Below are 26,114 nucleotides of genomic sequence, written 5' to 3' on the forward strand. Positions count from 1 at the left end.
TTCTTATTTTAATAGATATTGAATATAATCGAAATGGATGGTAAATAAATTGTCTATTGGTTTATATGAATTTGTACCAATTTTTTAACTGACCTCAATAGACCTCTTATAAATGATGAAATTAATAATGGTATCGGTAAACCAAAATTCATTTGTATTGTTGTTGTCTATTAGTTATTTTAAATTGTTTATTAATATGCTTTATTTTGTTGCGGCTAAGATTATTTCAGTTTTGTAACCAATACGAATGTTTGAATTGGAAAAAAAAAAAAAAAAGAAAAAAAACTCACGTCTCCACTACTTCCATAAGACAGTATTTCTAAGAATCTACATAAATACGAACATTAAATATGACGACCAGCCACAAATCAAAAATATTTCTTTAGAGGTGGTCACCATAAAGGGGTGATTGATGTTCAATACCAATATATACTTATGTTGTCAGGTATACTTTATCTTTTACAGGTGGTTGCCTCCATGAAATGAGTCTCTCATATGGTGCCTTTCATACTCGAATACATAATGGTAAATACAGAACATAAATTCATAACATAATGGTAAATACATACAGCATATTAATATACATAATGGCATATGTATAATAATATATTTACAAACATATATATAACATGATTATATACATAAATGCAAAGAACATATATTATTTGCCTATACATGCAGAGAGTAGAGTGTATACTGAGTACATGCAGAAATAATTTTGTATATGAATTTATTTCACAGAATATTTTAGACTTTCTTTTGTTTTGCTGGATGTAAAGAGAAGTTGTATGGTCCTCTAGTCTGGACTTTTCTCAATTTTTTTTCAAGTAGAGCGTTTTGTCAATTCTAATTTAAATTTTTGGAAGTTCCATTGTGTTATTATTTGCTTATCTTGTATAGCACAATTCTTCTCCTCTACTAGTGAGGAATATGACTGACTGTTTTACTTTTCTTCTTAGTTGCTTGATTTTTAACGCTATTTGCAAGCACTGATGTACATTAGTTTCAAGTGATAATCGTTTATTAAGGGACAAGAATAAATGTAAATAAAAAACTTCGAAACTAGTCCTGCAAATTTACGAAAAATGTGGTGAATTCTGTTAGCTTTGTTAATCTCCAACATTTATTCTTTGCCGCATTAGTTTAACTAATGTTGAGTCTGATAATCTTTTTATTGTTTTCGAAATCTGTAAATTTCCATTTGTGTATTATTTTACTGTTACAAACTTAGGATATATCCATTTCATTAGCATTGCTTATTTGTGTTTTTATAAATATAGAACAATTTTTACAGAAAAGGAAAGCAAATATTGTACCAAAGTTAAGTACTAAATTTTAAAATAACTGCTCTTTCACGAGAAAAAAGAAAATAAAGACCAATACGTTTTTCCTTTTTATTAAATGTTTAACATTAGTAAGTTCTACTACATAATTAGAAATGACGGAACAAGTCTAGTCTCTTAAAGATAACTTTCATGCATATGCCAATAAATGGTATAAAGTCATATTTCCATTAATCTTTAAATTGTAGGCGTTTTACAAAGAATTCTGGTAATCCAAGTTTAGTGGCGTCATTTTCTACATTCCTAATAGTTTTTCTGATTTTTATATAGCAGAGGTTTTTTAAGCTTTGACACTGCTTTGATTGACAAATAATATAATATAATAGCTTAGTGTTTCTGCCATTTAAAATATCCCAATAGCTCCACTCTTCCAATGTGTTTTCCCAATTTACAGCCCGTAAATTAGCACCGGAAGCTATGAGTATATCAACAAGTCTTTGATTTCCATTCAAACATGCAATATGCAATGGGGTATCACCAATACAGTCACATCTGTCGGTGTCACTTCCAGAAATCAGAAGCTTCGAAACTACCTTTTCAAGCCCTGCCATTACAGCATGGTGCAAAGCAGTTGTACCTTCAGAATCAGTACCATTAACATCACATCCATGGTCAATCAACTGCATGCACAAATCTACACATGGATTATTTTGACTTGCAGTGGAATTTTCAGCAAGTTTGATTCGCAGCAAGTTATACAATTCTAAAGCACGTATCAGTGCTGATCCCCTAAAACGCTCGGCATGGTTAACCTGCAAAAGAAAGAATGCATAAAAATTTTATATAAATTAAAATATTTGAATAGGAAGATATATAAAAGGACAATAAATTAACGAAATAATAGCTGTACCACCCAAATTGCTCTTCTTCTCAATAAAGGCTTAATTATGACAAGAGTGTAGAAACCCAGTATAGAAGAAATGTCATGCAAATGCAATTTATTGAATTAATAAAATAGAGGTAATACTTTTTTGTTCTCATCTTTATGAATATCGCACTCTGTAAGAAATCTGTTTTGATATTATCTGTATGTTATAAAATCAAATTTAGAAGTACTGATGAGAAACACTGAGAGGTAGAAATGCAAAAATACTGATTGTGGTAGCAAATAGATCCATACTGACTAGGAAGAATTCTGATTGCGTAGAGTACTAAAATGTTGAATCCGTAACAACTAGGAAACTTAGCAGTCGGGGCTGTTACATTTGTCGCCACAATTTACTTGGCCCTCTAATCTTGATTATTCAAGAACATTTACATTTGTGATACTGTTCCGATAACAAGAGAGCACAGCGAAATAGCATTTTTACAGGAAGAATTTTAGAGACTGAAGTGCATGATTATGCAATATGGAGGCTAACCATATGGCCTCCATATTAGATTATCCAATATGGAGGCTATCCGTTATAGAGGAATGTTTGGGTTTAGGTCGTTTATTTAGATAATCTTAATTTTATTTCGTGAAATTTTGAATTTAGTTTCTGAATTAGCTACGTCATCAGCCTTACGCAAACCATGTTATATAGATTGATCTAGAAATGGCACAGTCCAGAAAAGTTATTATGATTTTTAGAATACAAAGAGGAAATAGCCAAATTAAAAATGACGAATTAAGTGCATTTACTAAAATTACTTCTAAAGATGATTTACATATTTTTGTCTTGCATGAATATTTAAAATTTCAATATTAATTTTTATTTAGGATTCTCTCCTAATAAATAAAGAGTTAACTGTTTTGTCACTGAACTTATGTAACTATTTCTTTAGAAGTTTGAGAAAATTATAGAAAAAGAAACAGCAGTAGGAGTTATAAAAGTAATGGAATGCAAACTTAATAAATATCAAAAGGAAATATATTAATACATGAGAACAGAAATTCAACTATTGATGATCTCATGGAAGAAGGCAGACTTTTCAAAAATAAACATCTCACACAAAAAGTTAAAAACATTACATAAAATATCTATTAGAGATGCTAATTCTGCCCTCATTTTGAAAATTGGGATAGTTGATTAAAAAACTAAATTTACGTAGAATATGGATTATTAAATCAGTTTCGTTGTTATTTAAATTGTTCCTCATAATATTCGTTCACATAGTGCTTTAGAACTGAAGGCATTCTTTTGGCCTTTGAAGTGTTCCGAAAAACGGAAATTTTATGAAAGTTTTAATTTCTGAGAAACTATTCATCTCTTTATTTGCAAGCATGTATATTGCAAAATGATTGCGAAACTACTTCATATATCCTAAAATATACTGCACAATATATATCCAACACAACTTTAGATAATCCAGAATATTAGTATGAAATACATACGAGCATACGCACATATTTTGAAATCATTTTACTAGCAAAGCAAAAAGCATATACAGTGGTGGCCCAAATTGTAGACACTTTTGGAAATTTTTATGTTTTTGAACTTTGTATGCTTATAGAAAACGTTACGTTTCACAAAATGCAAACTTGTATATATCATTTTAAAGAGAATTTATTACTGAATTCAATACAAAACACAAAATTCAATTATTTGAATACAAAAAAGTTAAACTATAATAGTTATCGATATATATTAGATAATGATGATTGCAGTGAGTTATCAGTACTTAGTAGGGTACCCTTTATTTTTGATTACAGCTTCACATCAACGTTTCATTGAACTGAAAAAGAGTTTTAAGCTCTTCTTTCGTTATTACATGATGCCAGGAAACAATTATAGCCTCAATTAGTTCCCTTTTATTTGATGGGCGCATCATTCGGACAAGAGTTATGAAACGGTGCCACAAATTTCGATAGGATTGAGGTCAGGACTGTTTCCTGGCCATGATAACAATTTAATGCCCTTTGTGCAAAACCACTCTTTCGATATTTTGGGCAAGGAGCAGAATCCTGCTGAAAAATAAACGAAGCATTGTTGAAAATTTTTACAAAAATTCTTACTTGTAATTGCAGTGTATAAGAAACAGGTCCTCCTTCTACAGAACAAAGCAAAATAATGAATTGTTTCAAGTGTAAACATGATGTCAGCTTCTACTGGCAGTTACTAACATTTGATTGGTTCTCAGAACAAGAACAGTGATTGGCCAGGAAAGCTAGACATTACAAACCACTTCATAACTGTGTTTTTTATTTATATAATAAGTACTTAGTACATATAACTTTTTTGTATTGCAAATAATTGAATTTTGTGTTTTGTATTGAATTCAGTAATAAATTCTCTTTAAAATGATATATACAAGTTAGCATTTTGCGAAACGTAACAGTTTCTAAAAGCATACAAAGTTCAAAAACATAAAAATTTCCAAAAGTGTCCACAATTTTGGCCACCACTGTATATAAATAAATATTAGTAATGTGTATCTTAATAGTATTGATTAATATTTGAGATATATAATATGTGATATACATATAAACTTAAAGTATCTAAATTAATTAGTAAATTGGAAAAAAATGAAGGAAATCCCTGTATAATTTATGCAACCGTGAATAAGAGTTTTAATATAATATCAAAACTAATAGAATTAAAGATGGAATTCATAGTAAAAAAATCACGAAAAGTAAAAATGCGAATGGGAAAATATACAAAATTATACAACAAAAATTTTACTTGAATTTTTAGCCTATTTACATATTTCTTTATATATATATCAGTAAAGACATAAGTAAGGAGTTTAGAATCAATCAGTAAAGACATAAGTAAGGAGTTTAGAATCAATTTTCACAAAACCGAAAATAAAAAAAATTAATGCACACTGCACAAAAAAAGAAGGGGGCAGTTCTATATCTCCCGTTCTACCGGGCCGATTGACGAAATTCAACTTGCGTTTACCATGTCTCGAAAGCGCTTAGGATATGTATTAGATTTATATATAGCATTGTTCTAACATAGGTATTGCAACACAAAATTGGACTTTTGCTGAAATAACATGTCAATTTTTGTCCATATTTCGATTCCACAACTCAAAGTATGCCAAACTGCCAAGTTTTGTAAAAATCATACGAGTAGTTTTTTAAAAAATTACCTCTCAAAATTTTAGCTCCTCAGTGTTAATGGAATTTGATATATATTTATTAATATCTCTTTCTTTATTTAACTTATTGGGTTGTTCATATTTCGAAATTTAAGTTCAATCCAAATAAAATTCGCCAAATGTTTATGATTTATTGTTAAAATTTCTATTTTTAAATAATTTTATAAATTTTTCGAAGAACATTTTGAATTATAACTTATTAAATTTTTGTGATCAGCTTAAAGTAAATGCATTTCTAAGCATACCTCAAAGCAATTAGAGTTCTTTATTCATTCCTAAGATTTACAGTTTTCCGATAATAATATATAAGTGATAACTACGAAAATGTGGTTTACGCACTTTGTTATAAATTATTTGAAAGCATAAAATGGTTAACTGTTTTTCCTGCTCGTGCACAAAGAAAAAAGGGAAACGGAAATAGGTTGCTATAAATTAAGAAGATTGCCCCGTGAATTATTTTTAGCGCAACCTGAAAAAAAATTAGGCCAAGATAAATTTTTAAATGTCTCCGTAAATTTGGCAACAAATTTTACAAAATTTAATATTTAGGCATAATTTAAGTCGTAGAATCGAAATATGGAAAACAATTGTCATTTCAGAAAACGTCTGATTTTGTGCCAATACCTATGTTAGAACAAAGCTATATATAAATCTAATATAAATCCAAAGTTTCGCTTTGAAGACATAAAAGAACGTAATTTGAATTTCGGCAATCGGCCGGTAGAACGAGAGATATAACTATACCTTTTTTTGGGGGGGTGGGGGGTGGGGTAGTGTACAAAAAAGAAAATGAAAGAACGATTCAATCGACTTTAGTGTTTTACATACATGTACTAATAACACCACATAAATTCTCACAGATGTCAACTACTTGCATTCTCAGTATTTAAAAAATAATAGTAATTGTTTAGTTAAACTTGTTTTTACTGGGAAATGTAGGTTATCAACTCAAAAGAACTGCTGTTTTTTTTTTTTTTTTTTTTTTGTTTCTTTGTTTGTTAAGAATTGAGTAACATACCCAGAAGTGGCTTTATGAGGAACTTCTAGAAAAAATGAGAACGATTTGTGGTGGAAGGCAAAGAATTTGTTAATGCTCTCCAGTTCTGAGAGAAATTTCCCCAAATTTTTTACGAATAGCTATCAGAAGCATTTTTGACCAAATTCTTTATATAATGAGAATAAATAATTTTCCACCCTGTGCAGCATCTAAGCTATTTTTGCTCAAGGGTGTGGTTCATTCTGACACAATTATCTTATATAATTAAATGAACTTTATATAACAATGTCAGCACGTTTAGAGATATTTAGTAACTTTTGTCAGTACTGGATATGCATATTTTGAATCTTTTTTCAGTATGAACACTTCAACCCTAAGTTTGTCATAACTGTTTTTATTTCTCTTTTTCTGTATAAAGCAAATAGCAAAATAAAGTTTGTTTTAAAAGGCATATTTAGTTTCCTCTAAAGTTTGACCTCTCCTAATTTTTAACTAAATCAGATAACTATTATATTATCGAATCTCACGAAAAATCACTCCAAGATTACAAATTTGTTGCATATTATTTATAATAAAAATATATAAATAAGTAAATTTTTAAATTTAATTGTCAATTAATTTAAAGACCTTTAGCATAAAATTCCCTAATTTAAATATCATTTTTTGAAATTTGCAAAGAAGAATTAATTTTCAAATTTTTTGCCTTAGCATTTGGCCTATAAAATGGATTCATGGAATAGGATTTTGCCTAGAAATAAGTTAGCCAGCAAAGTTACTAAACACTGTCCTGAGATTCAAACAAGATGTATAAAGCAATAACGACTTGAATATACAAAGAGTTGTCCCGATAGTACTGGATTTTCCTCTATGTTCTTCGCCTTGCTATGTGTTTCATGACAGTCTTATAAACGATAAATCTGACACACATAATTTCATCAAAAAAATAGGGTATGACAGTTTTACATTTATATACCCACTCTTGAATTTATTTAATTTCTACACTATCTCCTAAATACAGAAATTTGTAGACTTAAAATTGTGCATAAAATAGGATTATGTGTATATTTGATAAAATATCTTTAATTCATTACCCCCAAAATTGGGCTAAATTTCCTTTCATTGACATTAAATTTATATGTCAAAATTTAAATTCTGAATTCTTTTGTGATATTCGGTTAGAAACATGTATTATTCAAAATTTAACATGAAACATCTATCATTAAGAAACACAGACTTGATTTCGTTACTTACGTTTGCACCAGCGTCTAAAAGGAGAGGTGCAATGGGGGCTGCATTTTCTGCCTGATTGATGAAAAGCGCATTCCGTAGAGGATGTCGTGTGACGTCTTTTGCACCCACACTACTGCCTTGTGATAAGAGAAACTGCACAACGTCTGGGCAACTAAATGCACACGCTACGTCCAACGGTGTATATCCAAATATATCACGAAGGTCAAGAATGTATCACGAAGGTCAAGAATGTATGCGGGCGATTTCTCAGTCAGGAACTTTATAATTTCTGAAAAATAATGCATGCGTCAACTTTAAGCATACAGTAAAATTTAAAATTAAAAAAAGGATTATCGATACCAATTACAAATGGGAATAGGAATTATTTATATGCAGCAGTCCACACAGAAGCACTCAGAAATATTTTCTTACACTGTGAAATTAGAATTATCTGTTTCGCTGCTACCTATTGCCTGGTACGGAAAATGAACTTCCCGAAAATGTAAACGAGTAAATGAAGTTTAAATAAAACAGGATTTCAATTATTATTCGTAGAATAATTAATGAGCTCAAGAACAAAAACTAAAATAGTTTATCCTGAACCATAACGGGAACATGGGATTAAAAAATTCTCTTTGCTAGATCTCCTACAAATAAGTGTCACAAGCAATAAAAGTGTGGGTCGGCTTAGTAAATTTATGAACATAATAACTAGTACTTTTGACAATGTGTAAATTATTACATTGCATTTAGGCTTCTGTGCATACATAATTGATTATATAAAATTGTAGACTGCTTTTGAAAAGAGAATTAATTAACCTTTTGTTAACTTTATTTCAAATTACATGATAAATTAATTTATTCGTTTTATTTCATTAATTATTTTATGATTTCTTCGAGAATTTATATAAATGCTTAATGTTTTTGATTAAATGGCGTGTTATCAATCAAATTGTTCACTTTAAATACTGATTTTCGTTAATAACTCTTTTATTTCCAAATTCCATAATTATTTACAACCTTACTTCAAATTATGTTATTTGTAGTTTTACATTCATATTTATGTGCAATATCTATTATAAATAATAATTCCAACGTATTTGATCTTAGATTATCCTGGACGGTTCATTCGCGCTTTCCATTATGCTAAATCATTATTATTCTTATTATTATTCTGATGTTTTTGACGAGCAGACTTGTGTTACCTATCTCAGCTATAATTTTAAAGACCCATAAAAGAATAATATATTACAGTTTGCATGAAAAATAATTCTTTCTAGCATGCATAAGGAAATAATTAATTAATATAAATATTTGAAAACTAGCGTTACGTATAAATGACAATGCAACTAAAAGAACAACTTGAAAAGCACATAAAGAAGAAAAGCTACTCCACTGCTAAAAGTGATATACAGCATATTCTCTAAGAAATGTAGGAAATGACACAAATAATGTTTTAAAAGAGTGCGAAGGTTTTGATGTAGAATGGGTGAGAATTTCAAAATTTTAAAGCAGACACATTTTTAGAATTAAAAATTTTAAAATAAATAGATGCCTAAAATAATAGTTATAAAGAAAAGAGTAGATGTAGAACTGCGATTATTGCTTTTAAATCGCTTAGTTTCTTAATGACTAATAGAGAGATTGAACCTAAAAGCAAAATTAATATCTTACGCTTTCCATAATAGCAACAAGATGGAGCTTGGGAAATAATTTTTTTTTCAGGCAACGCCAGCACCTGTTTTTTTCCATTCAACAAAAAAACAAAAATACTTTTGCTCGTGTAAATTAAAATATCTGTATTTTACCAAAGCAATGTGGTTGTGTACTGAAGAGCAAAGGCACCATCGTCTAACAAATTTTAGTGGAAAGTGGACGTCCTCGCGTAAAACTTGAAGAAAACATGAAGACAGACCGTTCACTGGACTCTGAACACTCTTCGAACTTGAACGGTTTAGTGAACTCGTCGCTCGTCTTCTGTTGTATTTTGTCTATGTGTTTGATGAATAAGAGCAGTTTTCAAGACTTAAAGCACTTTCTTTAATGATTAAGAAGATACATCACTCACATATGAATAATCATTTTTATAATTTGCCTTGCGTGTCTGATATCTACTTTCGTATTCTGATGAAGGTATTTTCTGATGATAACTAATACATGTTTCAATGTATTACGAGCAGAATGGAAATACAATTAAGGAAATTTTATTTCCTCTTGATGTAAGTAATAATAACAATTATATAATAGTTCTCAAAATTCATTAATAATTGATTTGCCTTTCTCTTAACTAACCTACATTAATTTCTTTTCTAACTTATTATAACGTAATATTGTTTTTACAGTTATTTTATTGTGCAAATGAGATAAAAAATGTAAACACATTCAACATTAATTTTAATATTACCTAAAGACTCTTCATTGCAAGCAATATGTAATGCTGTTTGCTTGTATCTGTCTATGCTGGTAACATCGGCTCCTTTTTCTATAACTAATCTCATCAGCTCATAATCTGAAATGATGGCTGCCTGATGAAGTAAAATATTCCCTAGGGCGGCGTCATAATTTGCACGCTGAACGGTTGGATTTTTGAACTTATCTGAAAAAGACAAAGTAAAAATTCTATAACCTGTAAAATCATGTACAAAGTATGAAAATATGAATTTATGTATGATTTCTTAAGTAGATGTTAAACGCAATCTTAGTTCAATATGTAACAATTACTGGAATCTCTGAATGGCTATTCTACATATATATCATACTACAAAAGAAAGTTTCATAATTTTATTGTTATTTATTATAAAAGAGATGAATGTTAAATCAGGTGCATTTACAACTCAAAACATGTAATATTATTTGCCCAAATAAAATATTTAGCTTAAAATAATAATAAAAAAGAATAAAACATATTTTTTCCAAACTAGAGGATAATGGAAACAACTTGAGAAGCAGAATTCTTGATTTTCTATCCATCCCTGTTTTTCCGTTAACATAAAAAGAACTAATAAAATGTTTTTATAAAATCCTAACTGTAATCGTTTTTTTTTTTTTAATATATGCTGAGAAACAATGCTTCATTATATCACGAACAAAGAACAATTTTCCTTCAACTATAAAAAATATAGATAGATATCTTTAGCTTTAAAAGGAAATTAATTCTATATCAGAGACATATCCTTTCTAACCCAAAATGCCTATTAATCTCAAAATGCGGTTTTGCATGTTCCACTTAACTTGTTTCTTTTTTCATTCGACTCTATTGACATTCGGGTAAATGTAAGGTCAGATTTAATCTGTATATTATTTATTAAAAAAATAATAATTTTTAAAACAAGAAATACAGCTTGTATTTTTTTTTCTACTTTTTAATCTGATTGATTTAAACAACAATTAATTTAATTCATGTATTGGGTTGTCAAGGAAGTAATTTCAGTTTGCCCAAATCAATACCGTTACTTTCATATTTTTTTTTTTTTTTTTTTTTTTTTTTGTCAAGTTAAAGTTCTTCCGTCATCTTCTTTTTAGTTCTTTTTTTTTTAGATTCAGCAGCTAACGCTTTTATGAGACTATAGAAACAATTCCGTTCATTTTTGTTTAAAACTCTTAGTTAGGGGTGAATTTTTACATCGGGGTGCCAAAATAAACATTTTCTTAAATTTTTGTTTTCATAAAGGCTAGAAAGACATTTATGATATTTTTTGTTTAATATTTGTCAAAATTAATTTAAAAAATCTCGTTCTGGAGAATTTTCACTTGAAGTTAACCAAACTTCATAATAACAATAATTAAATCGAATCGTCATATAATAACAAAATTAAAGCCATAATTAAATCGAATCGTCATATAACTGTCCGAGCGTTTTCAGAAAGCTTAAATGTATGAAACACAACCACTTTAAGAACTGGTAATATGTCTTGGACTCTTTAAGAAGCTGGATATTTGGGTTCCACTCTAATTGAAAGAAATTCACTTAACACAGCAAATCTATATTTGTGATATGCATTTCAAACATAATGCAACTGAATTATCACTGGTGATGAAAAATGGATTGTTTATAATAACGTTAATGGGAGGATATCATCATCCAAGCATGATAAACTAGCACAAATCATAGCGAAAGCTAAATTGAATCAGAAAATGATTATGCAGCCAGTCTGGGGGAATTACTAAGCAGTTGTGTATTTTGAACTGCTTTGAGGCATGAGTACGATCAAGTTAAGATGTTTAATGGCTACAACATATTGCATTAGAGGAAGGAATCAAGGAGAAAGGGTCAGAAATGGTAAATCGAAAAACAATTGTGCCCCAGCTACGAATTGTGACGCCTCACACATATTAAGCAATACGTACAAAATTTTTAGAGCTTGGTTGAGAAGTGATGCTGTATCCCCTCGTATAGCTCTGACTTTGCATCATCTGATTACCATTTATTTCAAAGTTTACAAAACGTCTTAAATGGTAAAAATTCAGTAATAACGATGACATTAAATCGCTCATAGCTGAATTTCTTGCTCATAAAGACCAGAAGTTCTAAGAACGTGGAGTCATGAAGATATCAGAAAGATGACAAAAGATCATCGAAAAGAATGAAAGATATTCCGTTGATTAAAGTTCAATTTTGTTTAGAAAGACTTTAGTTCTGTTTCACACTACAACAAAAAAAAAAAAAAAAAAAAAAAAAAAACTTTCCTGTCAACCCTATGTACCCAGTTAAAATATATACATAGTATGATAGAATAACATTACATATTTTTTCAATTTTTAAATATACAGAAGGTATATGATGTTCCATGTTAGTCTAAATGCACATCCATTTAATATCCTAGGAAATATTTCCCTATTCCACATACGCTATGTCTATGGGTAATACATACATCTTTTAAAAGAGTACTTCCGAGTGAAGATTGAAACATGAACACTTTCAGATTTCTTTGAATAAATATTGAAATGATTATAATTTATAAAAATTACTATAATTTATATTATTTCTATGAATTATAAATAATATTATGACAGAAAATTTATTCCATGTTGAAATAAGAAAAATACCAAATAATTAGACATACCTTATTATAAGCATTTAATTGAAGCAAAATTTTACACCACACTTAGACAAAAATAAGTTTAAGAATATAGTTTTTAGAAGTAAGATTAAAATTAATAAAATAATATAGTAAAAATATAATAAACGGAAGAAAGAATTAAAACTATTGTTTCCAACATTTCATTTGTTCAACAAATGATGGCAAAAAGTACTTTAGCAAGCTGTGAAATTTTTTATTTTTTTTTTCCAGAATGCTTTTAAATGGAAGAGATTATTTCAAGAATCAACATCGATAAACACTAAACATGGAACATTGAACATCCAAAAAGGTTAAACTATGCCCGTCAAGACTACGAAGAGGTGGGAGGAGCGATCCAAATCAAGTGTTAAAAAAAAACTCATTTTTTTTTTACGAACGCTGCTACTACATAAAAGACATGAGGTAGAAAAAAATTAATTTTAGAAAACTTGTGTGTTAACAGACAACTATTATTAACAAATATGATTTCTCTTTTTATAATTGTTTTCCAACTATAAAACATTACAAAATACTGGTGCAAATAAAAGTAGCATTACCTGGAAATTTAACATTTTCTTTCATGAATAGATCCCAAACAGACACTTGAACACGACCATCCGACACTGAAGGGAAGATATAATCTGCATAGGAATCATGTCTTATAATTTCTTTAACAGCTTCAGTATTGTTATCCACCAATGCTTGCTTTGCAGCGTCAATGAGAATTTGTATACTCTACAAAAAAATGTAGTTTTTATGTTCATATTAACAGAAAAAAAATATTTTTAAAAGAGGGATTGTAACACATGTAGAAAATTGGGTATTTTTTAAGGAGTTCAAAAATAGTAGACAAGTAATAAAATGTTTTGTTCAAGTGAAAAAGCTTTAGAAGCTAGTTATTCAGTAAGCCTAAGATTTGCCAAGACTGGGCAGGCTCACAGTATTGGAGAAAACCTTACATTGCCAACAGCTAAAGCTATACATTGCCAGCAGCTAAAGCTATCATTTTAAAATTATTCAATGAGAAATCACTAATGAACTTAATAATATCCCGTTATCGAGTAATACAATAAGTCAACGAATTCGTGAAACGGCAAATTCTATAAAAGGGATGTGTATTCAAAAAATAAAACATAGTAAGTATTTCGCATTGCATTTGGATGAAAATACTGATATAATGAACTTTGTTCAACTGTTAGTTTACATTGTAGAGACATTAGGATTTTTCCGAAGATGAAAAATGAGCAAATGTCTTCGCCGAGAATCGAATCACGAACTCCTGAAATACCGCCCCAGCGTGCAAAACCACTACACCACGAAGGCACTCTAGGAAAGCGGGAGAAATACCTTATACACAAACACATCTAACATTACCTAGTGTAAGAAAGGAAAGCTTTATTTTACTCCTTGCTATTCTTCACAACACACATTACTTTTAGTATTTTCGAAAGTGATTTTTAAATTTCGGACATATTTATAAGCTGAGAAGAATTTATTTAATTACCTAATCTTATTTTAATAAAATATTTTTAAGTAAAGAGTTTGTAGACTTATTAGGTTATATCGATGCAGGAATGTGAAAAATGTGCAATGCCCTCGAATGGATTCGAACTCGGGACCTCCCAAATAGGCGTCTACTGTGCTTCCAGTTGTACGACGAAAGCGTTCAGAATGGAGGAAGAATCTACTACATATGTTACTCAAATGTTTTCTATGATATTTAAATGGGAACTTGAATAAAATATTATTTCAAGGAACCTAAATATTTACTATTATTACGAATAGAATTTACACCATATTCTTTCTTTTTCCTAATTAGATCAAGTTTACGCGTGATATAGTATCAAAAAACGAAAGGTGACTCTTAAAATATGGGCCATACTTTAAATAAAATAAAGGAATTCCAGAGGATTGTGTGTCTTATCTCTGGCTAATCGCTAATAGTTATTTCATCTCTTACGTATAGAGAGTGTTAACGAATATTTGGCGTTCGGAGCAGCCTCTTGAACAAAAATGAGTAATCTATCACCAGCTATCAAAAATCAGAAAATTAATTCAATCTGATTTGGGGAAAACTTCCCATATATCTTTTACGGAAGAACAGAAATTAGGGCAAACATATTGCTCTTCTCGAAAACGATTTGAGATACGTATGGCACATGAGCCATAATAGATGGCTGTTCTGAAATTCTCTCAATAGTCAAAATTTGGATAAGGTTCGGAGAACAGCCTTAACGCCAAAACGGGGAGAAACAGCTTATTATGGTAGACCAAGTTATGGTTGTCATCTGATGACGTACTTCTTCTAGGAGGTCAGTGTGATACTTTTTTCCTGCTAAGGGATTATCCATAGCAGCAGATCGGGATAGGTATTCGAAAAATATTATTATGTTTGCTGTTTGCTTATCAAGAAAAGAGTATTAAATTAGAAATAGCACATAATTGAATAAAATATAAAATATTGATAATATATGTAAAAATAAGTGTCTTGCACCTGTAAATATTTAATTAAAGCTTTATTTTCTGTTTTCATTTGCTTTGTTATGCTTCCCTGTACTCATCGATGTTCAAACATGGTTTATTCTATAGCTTTTCAGTATTTATTTTATGTGCATTGATTGCAAGTAATCTATAAACATTTTCTTGTACTTTCTTTCTTGCAATGTATGCTTTCATATCGTAGTGCAATAAAATAAGTCAATGTGTGCTTTCATATCATATTCATAGTTACTTACAGTAATCTGAATTCAGAGGAACTTTAAATTTCCCTATAGAGTGGCAGTTTTACTTCACAGTTGATAGAAATATCTGGTTTAAACAGACCTAAGTTCTCAGACTAAACATGTTTGCAGTATGTTTGTTCTGGGACATTTGTAGCCCCAGTCTGATATTTAGTTAATAGCACATTTAATATTTTTAGTATTTATTGTACGAATTAGAATTAATAATAACTGTTTAGAAATATGTATGCGATAAATTTGTGTGCTGTTAGACATGGTAAGTCTTAATTTCTCAAAATTCGACAAAATGCAATGGCATTTCATTTTTTAACTGCAGTATAAATATAAAAATTTCATTAAACCTGCTAGAAGGATACATATTTTGTAGTATTTAAACACATATTTAGTTACATGCATTATGTAATGGAAAGAGTAATTTGCATTAAACATTTCCTCGTCTTTATAGTATTTTATATATATATAATGCATTATGAAGCTGAGAAGTCTTAAAAAATTTTAATAAATTAATATTTCCTGATGTCATAAAATAATGCTGGATGCAATTAATAAAAGTGGATTTAAATGCTATAAGAATAAACTAAAAATAGTTTGTTTCATTTTTTATTTTAATTGTCATAAATATAAATCATCTCCAACTTACTTAATACTTACCACAAAACAATTTTGAAAATTAAACTAACTCCCTACAAGTTATGAAGTAGATAACATTAAATTAGGGACATAATTTCTTGAAAAACATGTATAAGTGTATTTTACACTAATAACAGTCACTATTTTAGAGATTTACATGATTATTATTTAACTTATTTGATATTTATTTAAACACAGTCAACTACTATTATAATCACAATGTAAGAATATTTTGCAGATTAAAATAACTGATTTGTAAACATACAACTTATTTCCTTGGTTTTTTGAAAGATACTAGAATAATAAACTGTACAATAAAAGATACAAAACATTTGTGCTTTTTTTAAACCTGAAATCTTTTCAGCTATTTTAACATCTAATTTATTTATGTCTATTTCCTTTTCTTTAACTATTCTTCTAAGTTCATTTGCTTTGATAAACAAATCAATGTTCCTGCTGGTCTCAGCTTCATCTGCTAAAGTATCTACTTCTTCATTAACATCTTTAATGTTCATTTTAAGAAATTTGTTCTTCTGCTTCATATAATCAGTTTCTTCCTCAAAATATTTCTTTTCCTCTTTGAATTTTCAGATTTAGTTAAAGATTTTTGTTCTTCTAAATACTGAACTTCTAAATAACGAACTCCACTTCTTGCAGAAGCTGCTGCTGATCTCATTTCTTTATTAATTTCGATATTAAGAACACCTCCAGAAAATTTTATGTAATCAAATACTGTGCATTGAAAAATGTATGATGAGTCACTTAAATTTTCAATTTCAATTGCTTTATTTACAGAGAAGCCCCTTTCCACAGAGGCCTGTTCATGTGACAAGATAAGATTACTTGTCACAGTGAATACTTGAATAGTGAAAATAAACATCTTTTACTATATATATATTTATATATAATTTATTTCCTAAGCAATATTGATTAATTGATTATATTATCTCCTAAGTTTAATTAAAGTAGAATTATTTTAAAAGAGTGAATCCATACTGGTAAGTTATATTTTGAAAGATGTATATATATATACAGTACAAAGTCCGAGATCTGGACATGCAATATCTGGAATGATCTAAAATCCGAACCTCAAAGCCACCACCAACCAATTTTTTAGGGCTTTTTTGCAGGGAAGGGGTATGCTTTACGCACGCGCATTAGATTTTTTTCCTCATCATAAAAAAACATGTCGGAAATCTCGATTCTTAATCTCAGTTTGGCGTTAAATAAAATATCTCATTATTGAAGAAATAATTATTTTAGTATAAATTTGTGTGATTAGTAACTTGACTCCATAGCTGCGTATCTGCTTGGCATAATCTCAAACCGAAACATTTGTTAATTTTACACCAACTAATATTTTATATCCTTGATGCCGAAATCGCGAATCATTATTTATTGCATTTTGCTTTCATCACCGCATGTTTATCAACGGATGACAACTTGAGTGATGAATCATGCAGCGACGCCAAATAACAGAGTATTAAAAATATTAAAAAATTTTTAATTAGTTATTTTCAACTAATAATTGTATCGCCATTAGCAAAAATTATGCATTACTATCAACAACATAGGTTTAAACCAAATACTTAATTGTCTATTGAAGCTTCAAAACGTATTTCCGAACTTCACATTTTCTCGGCTAGCGTTACCGAATTTGCCCTTGGCGACCTAAAATCGAAATGGAGCTAACAGATTTCCCGCGAAATCGATAACAGACCCTCTGCAGAAATAAACTCATAATCCCGATATCCCATACATATTAGTATGTGCAAAAGAGAATAAACTTCGTAGAAGGTGATAAAAAATTAACAGTTTATTGAAAATGCACTTTTTCCAGGCATCTCGTTCCTATTGGCGTCGGAAGGGTTGTGGCCTTCCAGGTTGGGATTGCTCTAATTTTGGCAAATATTTTCAGAATCCCCCCCCCTTTTTTTTTTCTCGAGCACCTTCATCATCGCCTCTTAAACAACTTCCGGCTTCACGCTTTCGTCACAATCTGCCTAAATTTATGGATAACACCTGTTTCGAAAGGTTGAGTGAATAGCCAATCAGACACCGATACTTTCGTTCGGGTAGCTAATTACAAGACCATTGGCTAATGAGTTCACTTTATTTTGCATACACAATCTTATGCTTTCAAATATATTTTCATTTCAGAGCACGTTTGCCAAAAAGGCAAACCTTCATTCGGAAGTACCTTCATTTATTACTTACTTATCATTTATTATTTTAAAAAATTGTATTTATTACAGAATTTCAAAATTTTAGTGATCAGTTTATTAAACTTACTTAAATTTTACAAAAGTAATTATTGAGATATCTCAGGCTATTATAAATCTCAGTATATCATAAATTTTAAGGTATGTATATATCTGAAACTGTTAATAAGAAATTATGCACATTCGCATTATGTAACTAAATTCATTTCATAAACTTGGTATATTTTTAATAAATTAGAGGTATTTTGAACTGTGACTCATAATTGGTTTGGTTTAGTTGATTATTGCAAAGGAAACTAGGGTTCCCTTTGTAAGGGAAGTACTTTCTCGGGGAAACTATCTCATATACATGGTACAGGTAGGGAAAAACCGTGAGGGGAAAAAATTATCTCTTTCAGAAACATTGAGATTAATAGTTTCAGAAATTTTTATAATACCAAGAGTAATTTCTTGTAAATAGTTATTCAGAATACCAAGAGTAGTAAATTACAAATTACAATGTTATATAGAGAAGGGAATGAAATTCTAAAATAAAATGCGTTATAGATAGAACCATTGTACGGTATAGATTATCTTGTATAAATAAAGCAACAAGAAGAAAGTTCACAAGGCTTTCAACTTTACATGTCAGTATTGAAAAACATTCTACAAAAGGATGAGAAGTTTTACACTGAATTTTGACTATGTGGTTTAATGTTTTATTAATCATAAGCATATGCATTTCAAGTGCTATCTGCCTAGAACAAGATGCTTCTTAACACCAAAACCATGGCAGCAGTTCAATTGAAAGCATCCTTAAATCTTTCATAGATTTAAAGATGAAATTATACAACTTTTTCTAAAATTACTTACATGCACAGTATGTAAAATTTAAAACAATTTAATGCCTTACTTTCAGATTTATAGGTATCTTTATCAAAAGCTTCAAAAGAGGTTAATTTGATTGTCCTATCAATGCAAAACTGAAGTGTTATAGCAAATAAGAAAAATATTGTAAATAATCTTTATTACAAAAAGAAGATAGAATTTATATAGCTAAAGTATTTTTCATAAATAGCTGAAGGACACTGAAAAAAAGATCTGTCTTAATATGGTAGCAATTGCACTTGTGTCCCTGATATTTAATGAATTATAATAAGAGGAAAGTTAAGCATTTAGGTAGTGAAGGAATTATTTAATGTAGGAAAAACCAATTCATTAAACATAATTCTAACATTATTTTGACAATATTTATGAAATCAGCCTGTGAAAATGCTCTATTCTAGCTATAAGATATGTAAGATTGTATTAGAAAGACACACAAATAAAGGCCATTATTGGTTTTCGTGGTTTCCCCATGCGTAGTAAATATGAGCCACTTTATCTTAATAAGTCTTCCATGAAAGCATCGTTCCTCTTAAGCAGATACCCCTTATAAACATCGCCATATTCAATTAATTTCACCTACAATTTCAGTTGCATTTCTGTAACATATAAAACGACACACCAAAAAGAAGTTATCTGAATGAGACGAAAATCTGTAGATGGATTGAAAACGAAACTAGTATGATAAGAATTAAATTTTTTATTTAGGAAATACAGCTACAAAAGCAAAATAAATAATGCAATTGCCCACCTTTAGCCCTAATGCAAGCTCTAATCCACTTAAGCATGGACTCGTAGAGTTGGCGGATTGCTCCTGGAGAATTCCTTGGCATATACAGGGTGTTCGGGATAAATTTGACAGTTTTGTAAGGAAAAAGAAAATCCGCTTTGTATCTATTAAATTTAATGAATTGAAAGAAAGAAAAAAAAAAAAAAAAAAGCTTCATAGTAGAGGCTGCAACATTTATTTCATGTGAACAAAGCCCGAATTCCAATGCCAGGGTTCTTCAACACCTGTTCCTGCAGATTCGCGAGGAATTCTGCTGTACGAACGCAATCAGATCGTCTGCTAGGGATCTTTCTTCTTGCTACATCCTCGTAGTCACCACTGCAAGCCTCTAGTTCATGCCTGATTGTTTTTACTGTGTTCAGGGAGCATTGGGCAGCAGTTATAATATCCTTATTTTGATGGCCGGCACAAATCATCATGATGCAAGTTATTCTTTTCCATGATTCAGGTGGATTCCAGTCATCCATCCTTTCTGACATCTTGTATATGAATGAAGAAGGGTCCAAACATTTAAATGACAAGTAGTGTGTGTCAATACCTCCAACCTACGAGAAAATATAATCAATTATAAATATGTCAAATTTATCCCGAACACCCTGTACTTTCAAACCGGCAAGTTAGATCGGTGCCATCCAGGGAGGGTCGGACATGGCTCCTCAGAGCCCAAACGTGCTCAGTTGGGGAGAGATCTGGCGATCGCACCGGCCAGAGAAGTGTTGGAGATGCATGAAAACAATTAGTAAAAAGGCATGCCGTGTGCGTCCAAGCATTACCCTGCTGAAATGTGAGCCCAGAGATCTGTGAAAGGAAGGGCAAAAATAAAGGGCTAGAATCTCATCGAAGTGCTGCCGTGCTATAAGGGTGCCACACCAAACAAGGCCAGCTGTCAAATGAAATGGCATCCCATACCATAGCTCCTGGTTGTCTTGCTGACAGTATCCAGATGAGTATGCATTGCTGTTCTGAACGTTTCCAGACATGTCTTCGCTAGTCGTCGGAACTCACTTCGAAGCAGGACTCATCACTGAAAGCAATTATATTCCAGTCTGTTAGATCCCAGGTCGAATACTTCCGGCACCGCTGCAAACATGCTTAACGGTGTGCAATGACGATGGGTAGCCGGCGCAATGCCTTCTGTAACTTCAGCCCCCATTCCCAGAGTCTCATTATCACTTGTCATTGCACTGATGTTCTGGCTACACGTCGTATTAAAGCATCAAAGGCTCAGGTTGTGAGCGTGCTCGGACGATCACTTTGTCCTAGCGTTCTACTGTCGCTTTTGCTCGACCGTTACATTCTTGACGCTTTCTACAACCATGGTTCACCCATTCATGTTAACATCATAGAATGGTTGCATCGCTCGGATCCAAGTATCTAGCTATTCTGCGGCCACCCTCATTCCTTTTATTCTTAAATAGTGACATCTGCTCATACTTTTGATGAACCCGTCTATGAGACGTTGGTACAGTCCACCTAGATCGACGGACCCATACTCACATGGAAGTTATGCATTATCAGTGGAATATCTTCTGTTTTATGTACCATCCATCCGTCCATAGCTTAGTTGGCAGAGGAGTGGAGTGTAGAGGTGTTGACACAGCTATCCATTTCATCTGGATGCTCCGCTGGAGCTCCATAGCTTGTCAATCATTCAACACTAAATGTTAGTCACTTCCATATTTCGTCGTAAGGTATAGCCATACGAAATTTCTACCTATTTGGATAACTTCTCAATGAGTCGATTTTCTATGTTATACGCTGTATGTATACCCATACGTACGTACGATAGATTTCAATTTATTTGCAACAGTACTTATTTGTCAGCTGATAACATTACACTACTGCCTATTAAAATTGCAACATCATGAAGGCGACATGCAATAAATGTCAAATTTGCATGAACCCCAAGTACTGCATCCTGGATATAAGAACAATTAGCATTCCGGCACGCGCGCAAAGCATGTATGAGTAATACAGTCAAAAGTCGTTAATCCGGACTCGTCAGGACTTCGGCGATTCCGGATTATCGATCATCAGTTTAAATCTCGTAAGATGGCATGCAGAAATTCTAAAATTAAAAATATGGAACCATAATTTATGAAATAAAGAACAATTATGATCTAAAGGGTATCAAAATTTACAAAAAAAAAAAAAAAAAAAAAAAGCTTAATATTTATTTGTTTACTTTATTAAACATTTCTCTCAATGTAAGTTGTTTAAGTTGCTTCATTTTATGTGATAATACTTTCTCTTTAATTCTATAAAAAGACATAATTTCTTGTTCAGTTACAAAGTTCCGCTGTTCAAGTCCCGTTAACTGCTGTGCCGAGAAAATACCGACTAACTCGTCCATCGAAATTTTTTCGTTTTCACTAACCTCTCTGTCACATTCTTCATGTCTTTATCCATTTTTTGCAGCAATTCCACTTTTCGTTTGTTGGACATCGAAACATACTTTCGTTTTGTAGATCCTTTGGAAGTTCCAGCATCGGAAATTCTATTTGACATAATCGAAAGTTCAAGTTTACTTTTATAAAATTGCTCGTACAGTCTGCAAAAAATAATAAGGGGGATCCAATTCGAAGATTAAGGAACAATGCAATCATTAACATTAACTGAAATAGATAATTAGATAATTTTAGCTTACACCGTCCGTTATACATTAAACGCGCATGCGAAAACGTATTCTGCAGTTGCGCACACGCATATGCGCAGTAGTCAAGGTCTTACGCGTACACGTAAAACACCTGTGCGCATGTGCCTAAGCGGCGCATGCGCAGAAAGTTTTTAGCTTTGAGGTCCGGATTATGGGTGTCCGAATTAACGACTTTTGACTGTACCATCTGCATTGCATATAAATGGGGGGGGAATTGAACAAAGGGTTTTTCATTCAGAAATCATATTTAAGCGTTAGTTGCTCGGATTAAGATTATATTACGCCCCCTATAAAAAGAAGAAACTCTTACTAGTATGCACTGGAATTTGAGCACGGCAAGATCGTGGACTCTTTGGACTATGATTCCTTCTTCCGCGACATTGCTGCCCATGTTGGTCGGGATCCCACGACTGTAAGGCGAATATGAGATCAATGGGTCCATATTGAACGGCGTGCAAAATCTCAGCGGCCTTGGGGCATTAAAACCCGAGAGAATTTTGCGGGCAGTGAGATGACGTCTGCAGCACCACGGACAGTCAGTACGGTGACCACTATTGCTGCTTCCCATGACGCTACAACAGAAACAGGTGCACCTACAGTGGACGTCATCAACGACACTGGGCACAGGAGCGCACCATGTCGTGATTCAGACGAAACCCATTCTGCTTACAGCATGATACGAACGCATTCGTGTGCGGAGGCACAGAGAAGAATGACGTTGCCAACTTGCATTTGTGAAAATCGCATGAGCCCAGCACCTGTCGTGCTGGTATGAGGTGCCATTCCGCCTTCATTAAGTCTTGTTCCCATAATTGGTAATGTGGGCAAACGTCTTTACATTTGATGTGTTAATGCCCGTGACTGTGCCGTCTTCAAGGCTTCTGTGATGCCATCTTTCAACAAGATGATATACGACCTTATGTTGTCTGTGCTGTCCTGAAGTTCCTTGAGACAGAATGTGTTCGAGTGTTGTCCTGATCAGCACATTCTCTAGATCTCTCACTCATCTTACCATGGGTTGCCGGGACATTGCCATGCCATCACTGGCCAGAAAATAGAATTGAAGCTGCATGGAATGAAGTACCTGTGTTTGCCATTCAAGCTTAGTTCGATTAGATCCGTATCGGTATCAATCTTGCTTTTTAAGCAAGAAGAAAGAAGAGGAGTACTTTGGCGAATGCTGTTTCCTCCAATCCGTGAGGGTTAATATTGAAATTAACAACAAACGTTTTTATAACTTTTTATTAAACATTTACAAACATCCATGCCTTTCTCCGGGATTCGAACCCGGACCCTTCGGCATGGCAGTCAGCAACGCTAACCACGATACCGGTTGGGCGGCAGTTCAATTAGATGCTCAGTCGGATTATAAATGTTGCTGCTGCCAGAGGTGTTAGCTTTATGTGCTGAATTGCGCATGTTATTAAACCCATACCACTTGCTAATTTAATCACATCTTCCTCTCTTACTAGTTACATTAATAAATACGACTTCCTCTCTTACTTACTTACATTAATAAATACGACGTCTGCAGCACCACAGACAGTGACCACTGTTGCTGCTTCCCGTGACGCTACAACAGAGACAAGTGCACCTACAATGGACGTCATCGACGACACTGGAATCAACACATATCGTGATTCAAACGAAACCTATTCTTCGTACAGCATGAGAATGAACACATCCGTGTGTGGAAGCATAGAGGAGAATGAACGTTGCCAGCTTGCATTTGTGAAATTCATACAGGCTTAGCACCTGGCGTGTTGGCATGAGGTGCCATTCCACCTTCATCCTGGTCACCTCATGTTCCCATAACCGGTAATGTGGGCAAATGTCGTTACATTTGTGATGTCTTAATGCCCGTGCCCTGTCTTCAAGGCCTGCTTGACGCCATCTTTCAACAAGATGATGCACGAACTTATGCTGCCTGTGCTGCCCTGAAGTTCTACGAGACAGAATGTTTCCGAGTGTTCACACACATTCACACACATCAGCACATTCTCCAGGCCTCTCACTCATTGAGAGCATCTTATCATGGGTTTCCGGAAGATTGCCATGCCATCACTCGCCAGAAAATAGAACTAAAGCTGCATGGAATGAAGTACCTGTATCAGCTTAGTTCAATTACATGTTCAACTGGATTACAGATGTTACTGGCTGCCAGATGTGTCAGCTTTGTGTACTGAATTCCGCATGTTATGAACGCCAAACCACTTGTTAATTTAATCATATTTTCCTCTCATTATATTAATAAATACAATACATACGATAAATATGATTCTGTTATTTGCTTTGCTTCCTGGTATAGAAATTTTAAATAACAGCACCATATTTGTTATCTTCTTATGAATCTGTATTACAATCTAATTTTTTTAACCGTCGATATTTGCATCTTTATATCAGAATCTATCTCATATTCAGGTCCAGTTCTGTTAAGTGTGCAGTGCGTGCATGCAAAAAGGCCACCAGATCGCTAGTTCGACCTATAGTGTATTTTAAGGAATAAAATCCAAATGCTGTTTCTATGCTGTTGGTATGTATAGGGCTGCCCAGGCAGTATAATGGTTAATGACGCTGAATGCAGTAGTGAAGGGTCTGGGTTCGAATCCCGAAGAAGGCGTAACTATTGGTAAACTTATAATATCTTCACATTATAAGCCACCATGTGCATGGATGTTAGTCAGCTTATAATGTGAAGCTATTATAAATTTACAATCATCCATGCTTTCGCGTGAAGCACTCAAAATACAAGGCCAGCCGAAATTCTTTCGAGAAGCTGATAGTAGAGGAATAAAAGTTGGGAGACCCTCGGAACACCCGCAGGACCATCTTCCATTAAAAACTGAGATGCAGCTTACTAGTTAACAAGACTCAGCAATATACAATGTACTTTCGGGAATGCACAGGTGCTTACCAATTAACTTAGCCTACAACTGCCTTTTCCAGTTGGGATGTTATGAATGAAACTTCTATATGATAGAATATGCGAAAAGATTTTTTTCCATAAAGAGTGTTTTTAAACTTAATAGTCCTCAAATAATATTAAAAATGATTATTAACAGAAACATAGTGAGATATACCTAAATTTATTTACAACCTCTCCTGTATTCCCGAAAATTCTTATAAATGCTGTTAGTACAGGAAGTTTTCAAAGCTAAAAATTAAGAGCAACATAAATAAATGTACAGGGGGGAGGAGAATCCAAAATGATTTATATAGTTTAATTCAGAGTGAATTAGTTTCGACATTGTTTGACTGATTGATAAATAGCGCTCTAAAACCATATTGGCTGGTTAAGTTTCGAATTACAAAACATCACCAGCATTATATAGACAGACATTACTAGAAATGTGTATGTAGGAAGTCACTTGACATGGATTAATAGAGGAATGACGCAGTCCAGAGAGGTTTATTATAAGCAGTTACTATTTTTAGTACAGAAACTGAAAATATCTAAATTAAAATTATGAGCTAAGGGCAAAACAAATTTAAATTAGAATCTTGATTTACATAGTTTTTATCTATCAATCTCTAGATATACACTTAACAATA

The 26,114-nt window shown here is 32.1% G+C and overlaps 1 protein-coding gene across 1 annotated transcript in view; it reads right to left on the bottom strand.

Annotated features, from left to right (window-relative positions):
• Window positions 1–1,380: 1,380 nt before the first annotated feature.
• The window catches only part of LOC118197845 (uncharacterized), a 34,057-nt gene continuing 9,323 nt past the window's right edge, over window positions 1,381–26,114 (bottom strand). Inside the window, exons 2-5 of the mRNA XM_085819978.1 lie at window positions 13,217–13,394; window positions 10,004–10,195; window positions 7,621–7,888; window positions 1,381–2,095 (exon numbers count right to left, since the gene is read on the bottom strand). Of these exons, the coding sequence (XP_085676104.1) occupies window positions 7,785–7,888; window positions 10,004–10,195; window positions 13,217–13,394 (474 nt within the window). The 3' untranslated portion in view covers window positions 1,381–2,095; window positions 7,621–7,784. The remainder of the gene's footprint in view (window positions 2,096–7,620; window positions 7,889–10,003; window positions 10,196–13,216; window positions 13,395–26,114) is intronic.

The sequence above is a fragment of the Stegodyphus dumicola genome, chromosome 7 (assembly GCF_044657685.1).
Source record: "Stegodyphus dumicola isolate Sdum_Otavi_A_Nest chromosome 7, ASM4465768v1".
Taxonomy (NCBI): domain Eukaryota; kingdom Metazoa; phylum Arthropoda; class Arachnida; order Araneae; family Eresidae; genus Stegodyphus; species Stegodyphus dumicola.